Consider the following 5,307-nt stretch of genomic DNA (forward strand, 5'->3'; position numbering starts at 1 on the left):
GCTTGTGTTGTAGAATAAGACTAGGAGGCCTTTTCAATTTCAAAGATGTTCTTAATCTGTTTGTAAATTTGACTTTATACAGTCCTAAAGTATTTAAGCATGTGAATAATTCTATTAATAGTATATAATAATAATAATAATAAATACTGTATAATGTTATATGGTACTGTTACTATGTAGTACTATGCAGTATTACTTGGTACTACAGTACTACTATAATACTAGTACTTCTTTTCCTAGTGCTTGCTGCAGATTTGATAATGAGACCAGGTAAAAAAATTAACTATTCAGTAGCCTTAGAAACCAATGAGCTTCTATTTTATAGAGATACTTCAGAAGTTACTGCTATCTTTAGGAGAGGAATAGGGCTTTTAAAAATAAGTGCATGCTGAGATAAAGGATAGATCTAAAAATACCCAAGTCAGTAATTTTTCTCAATGTGGAATTTCCTTTGCCCTAAAATCGCTAAAGATACAAAACACTATGGAATTAATGACAAGTGAGCTTTGCAACAACCCTCAATTCTTTATGGGGTGAAAATGTTCTTGTCGTGTCAAACAAGTTAGTGGTTTCCTTTGAATATAGCTCCTGGCCTGTATGAGAAATAGTGTGGCCAGCAGGAGCAAGGAAGTGATCGTGCCCCTGTACTCATCACTGGTAAAGCTGCACCTCGAATGCTGTGTTCAGCACTACAAGAAGGACATGGAGTTGCTGGAGTGTGTCTGGAGAAGGGCAATGAAGCTGGTGAGGGATCTGGAGCACAAGTCTTATGAGGAGCAGCTGAGGGAACTGGGCTTGTTCAGTCTGGAGAGAAGGAGGCTGAGGGGAGACCTTATTGCTCTCTACAACTACCTGAAAGGAGGGTGTGGCGACGTGGGTGTTTGTTGGTCTCTTCTCCTAAGTAATTAGTTATAGGATGAGAGGACATGGCCTCAAGTTGGCCAGGGGAGATTTAGACTGGATATTAGGAAAAGTTTCTTTACTGAGAGAGTGGTCAAACATTGGAACAGGCTGCCCAGGGAGGTGGTGGAGTCACCATCCCTGGAAGTGTTCAAGAAACATGTAGACGTGGCACTTTGAGACATGGTTTAATGGGCATGGTGGTGCTCCGTTGACAGTTGGACTTGATGATCTTAAAGGTCTTTTCCAACCTTAATGATTCTATGATTTCTATGATTAAGTATCATTTGAAAGTGTAAAATGTGTGAATGTATGCTGCAAAAATGTGCATTTTCTTATTGGCTGCTGTAATTGAACTTAAAAGCAAAATATCCCAGTTCGTTCTCCTCAGGAATGCTTTTGCTGTAGTAGTACCTATAAGTGGCCGCTCTCTGTTGCTGTCTTGTATTTAAATTTCAGGATCTGTGCGTAATAGATAAATACAATCATTGGCTTAAATATAAAGGTATTAAAAACAAAGGGACAGCAAAAGGCCTATGACGTCCAAAAATATAGTCTGTGAAGCAGCAGTGGGACAAGGTGAGGCACACATAGAAGCTGTGGTAGTTTTCTGCCAGTCTTCCCTGTTTACTTTACAAATGCACATTTTGTTTGGTTTTGTTCAGAAAATACCTGTTTGCTTGCTGTTGGGTAATGACCTCTCAAAGTCTTTCCCCTCTTTCATTACAGCATGTAATGTCTGGTACCTGAATTCAGTGGAGATGGAGTCCCTGACGGGCTACCAAGCAGTACAGAAAGCCTTCAGCCTGACGCTGATGCAAGATCCTTCTCCCATCTCAACCGTTGTCCATTTCAAGGTGTCTGCGCAGGGAATCACATTGACAGATAATCAAAGAAAGTAAGCCAAAGAGGGATGGGAAGAGAATATCACCTTGTCCGCAAGAAATGTTGGCTGCAGTTGATTTGATTTTCCTAGTTATTTTCTGCAGTCTCTGTCTTAGAGCATAATAGGACTGCCTCAAGAGTGGCCATGACAGTGTCAGCTGTCTGCAGTGCTGGCAAATGAATGTTTTAAGCTATGGACATTACTTCCACATGGCAGCTCTTACCTCTGGTGACTTTGCTGTGGCAGTTTTTTCATTGTTGTTATTTCTTTTGAAAGTAATGCTTTGCCAGCATTTGATATTCAACCTATCCATTGAAATAATTTATCTTCATGGTATCTTTCACCAGTATCACAGAACAGAGTTGGCCTAAGCAGACGCTGTATCTCCAGTATTTGCAGTAGTGCTTTGGGTAGTCTTTGGGTAGTAGTAAAATACTGTGGTAAAAAGTTAATTTATATTTACTTTGCAGTGAATGCTATTAAGGCTACAACAAAGTCTTCAGATTTGAAAACTGACAGTAACAAGGGAGGGACAACAGGAATTCATTATAGGTTTAAAAAAAAAAAAACCTGCTAGACTTCTTAATTCCATGGGGTCTACAAGCATTTATAGGAGATCAAGGACAAAACCTTAAATTATAATGCCTAGGAGTGCCTATATTTTGAAATTTAATATAATCAAATTATTCACAAGTTCCAAGAAGTTGCATTTCCCACTGACATAGTATCTAAATGGCCAGTTTTTAGAAAATATAGGTTTCATACATCTAGTTCTTTTTCTTAGCTTGAGGGTAAGTTTTCTTTCATCTAAACTTGATGTTACTATTCTAAATATGGATTTATTTGGTTGGAGCGGGTCAGGTGTCTTTCAGAGTCACTCAGAGATAACAAAAATATATATCGTTATTACTAAATTTAGCTTAAATATAATTTATTTTTCAGATCTGTTTATTGTTTTAAATTTTGAGTATCTTAACTATTCCTAAAATTTGTTTTATTCCTTCCTATCCAGACTCTTTTTTCGGCGACATTATCCAGTCAACACTGTTATTTTCTGTGCTTTGGATCCCCAGGACAGAAAGTAAGGAAGACAGGCAGTATTTCTAGTATCTTGTTTGTATTGTTGATCTACAAAACAAACTAACATAGGTTTCATTTTTATTTCTCCGTTCCTTTTTTTTTTTAACTGCTTTCTTAATGGACAACAAGATGGGTGAAAGATGGCCTTTCTGCAAAGTAAGTGAACACCTGTCTGAGTCTCTTTTAACTGAATGTTTTAGGAATATCATACAGTGATGAGTTTCTTAGTGTTCTAAATTATCTTTTGTCAGAGATATAGAATGGAACGCAGCTGTTCAGAGACAAGTCTCTCTGCCCACTGTAATTAGACTTCAGTTACTTCATCTGCACCTCTGCAAGTCAGGGCCTAATTATGTGATGGTGGGCTGTCTGGAGCCAGAGCTAGCATGCTTTAAGTTGCAGGTCTGTGATTTGACTGCAGTTTCAGAAATGAAAACAGCCATTTGCTACTCACTTTGGTGTTCCTCTTGTCCAGCAACACTAACACAAGCTTACTTGTCTCACTTAGACTGGTAGCTTAAAAAAAATCCAACCAACCAAACAAAAAAAACCAAGACACACATGCCACATAGATGAAAACACTCCTAGTAATGCTCATATGTGGCATAAATACATAATTACCAGGGGATTGCAAAGTGTTTTCTGTTGAAGGCAAACATTGTTGTCCCCCTTTTACCAAAAGAAAAACCCTAGGCAGAGAGCATTCAGGCACTGGTTTCTGGAAAGGGACAGAAATAGATGGCTTAAGTGCTCTTTCCAGTACCCTGTCCACTGAGATGTGTGGACCTCAAAACCTCTCTTTAGGTGATTCCTGACACACCACACCACACACCCCCCAAGGTAGGTAAGAGAACAGCAGTATTGAATCAGATTAAATACATCCCTGGGGTGAGCAGCATGCCTCTGACAGCAAACTGTACAGGATGCAATACAGACAAAGTAGAAGGAAGGGGACAGTCTGCTTCCCCGACTCTGGCCATCCTGAGCCACTCGGGAGCTCCTGACTTGGCTGGTACATCTAGACCACTGTGTCTAGCAGTCACACAGGACCTTGTCCATCACAACAGATGAAGTCTGATTTGTGCTTTTGGTCTCTGCAGTATTTTTTTTGCTTTGTGAAGTGAGACAATGGCTGGCTGTCTCTTCTCTGATAGACTGTGGTTGTTGCCCTTGCAGAGTATTTGGGTTCGTTGCCAGGAAGCAGGGCAGTGCCACAGACAACGTATGCCACCTCTTTGCAGAGCACGATCCAGAGCAACCTGCCAGCGCCATTGTGAACTTTGTATCAAAGGTCATGATCGGATCCCAGAAGAAGATCTGATGCCTTCCCATCCTTGACTCGGAGCTCTTCACTGACTTCACTGAAGGAACGCACTGTGAGGGGGAGAAAGCCTATTCAGCAGCGTCTGAACCTTGTCATTCCCAAGAAGGAAAGCAGAGGACAGTCTGTCTGCATTGTGTTTGCAAGAGTTCAGCCTTTTCTTTGAAGATGCCTCTGACTTAAGAAAGCATTGTTTCTTTGTTTTTATATCAAAGGACAAAACAAAAGAAGCTGGGTGCCACCGAAACCTATGTAGCCCGTACCTGAATGAAGCATAAATGAAAATCTTTTCTCCTGAAGGGTTTCTAATATATTTTCACATGCTGTTTCTCAACATTTATTGGAGCAGAAATACTCACTAGGCTGTGCTACTTATTTTGTGCAGAAAATGTTTTGTATAACCTCCACAAAGACACTTTCCATAGTTGCATCAATGGTAGCTATAGGCCTTGCAGATATGCTCTTAAGAGAATGATGGCCTGAGGAAGACTATTTGCTCTTCCCTTCATCGTTATGTGATCAGTGATGGGAACTGAATGGAGAAAGGGGAAGATGTATGTGAAGAGAAGGTTTGTGCAAGTTGATTTCTGATAAGAAAGGAGTGGCAATGTGGTGTATTCAGGGAGAATGCTCTCTTGGTCTGTTTCAGTTTGAAAAATTTTAAATGGGGGAGAGGTGGCAGGAAAAAAAAAAAGGTTGTGTGGAAATCTATTTTGTAATTGGGATTTTTTGTGTCTTTATTTTTTTTTTATACAGAGAACTAAGCAGGGAAGATTCTGTATTTTAATAATTACAGGATAAAAATGAGGGAAAAGCAAAGAAGAAAATTTTATAATTTATGTATTTTTACCTGTGCCAGATTATTTATAGTAGGTCTCAGATCCTGGTGTGTCGTATGGATATTCTTAAACTAGACCATTGCTGAGCTTTGCCTCTTTAGTGCTATTTTGCATAAGTAAAAGTATGTATAGCCTGTGCCTTGCAATAAGCAATAGTTTCATATTTTGACTTTTGTCTTACAGTGACAAAATACTTCCCATTTCCTGTCGCTGCAGTACTGTTTTGGTAGTAACATTTGTTCCCTAGCCTAGTACATAATTACATTGTGGATTTTTTTGGC

At 39.4% G+C, this 5,307-nt stretch overlaps 1 protein-coding gene across 1 annotated transcript in view; it reads left to right on the forward strand.

Moving 5' to 3' along the window:
* The window catches only part of LOC104618418 (tensin-3-like), a gene marked incomplete at its 5' end in the record, with an annotated part of 7,717 nt that extends 3,530 nt beyond the window's left edge, over positions 1-4,187 (forward strand). Inside the window, 4 exons of the mRNA XM_010284001.1 lie at positions 1,630-1,798; positions 2,799-2,867; positions 2,996-3,009; positions 4,021-4,187. Coding sequence (XP_010282303.1) covers positions 1,630-1,798; positions 2,799-2,867; positions 2,996-3,009; positions 4,021-4,187 — 419 coding nt within the window. The remainder of the gene's footprint in view (positions 1-1,629; positions 1,799-2,798; positions 2,868-2,995; positions 3,010-4,020) is intronic.
* Positions 4,188-5,307: the final 1,120 nt, after the last annotated feature.

The sequence above is a fragment of the Phaethon lepturus genome, unplaced genomic scaffold, assembly GCF_000687285.1.
Source record: "Phaethon lepturus isolate BGI_N335 unplaced genomic scaffold, ASM68728v1 scaffold4353, whole genome shotgun sequence".
Taxonomy (NCBI): domain Eukaryota; kingdom Metazoa; phylum Chordata; class Aves; order Phaethontiformes; family Phaethontidae; genus Phaethon; species Phaethon lepturus.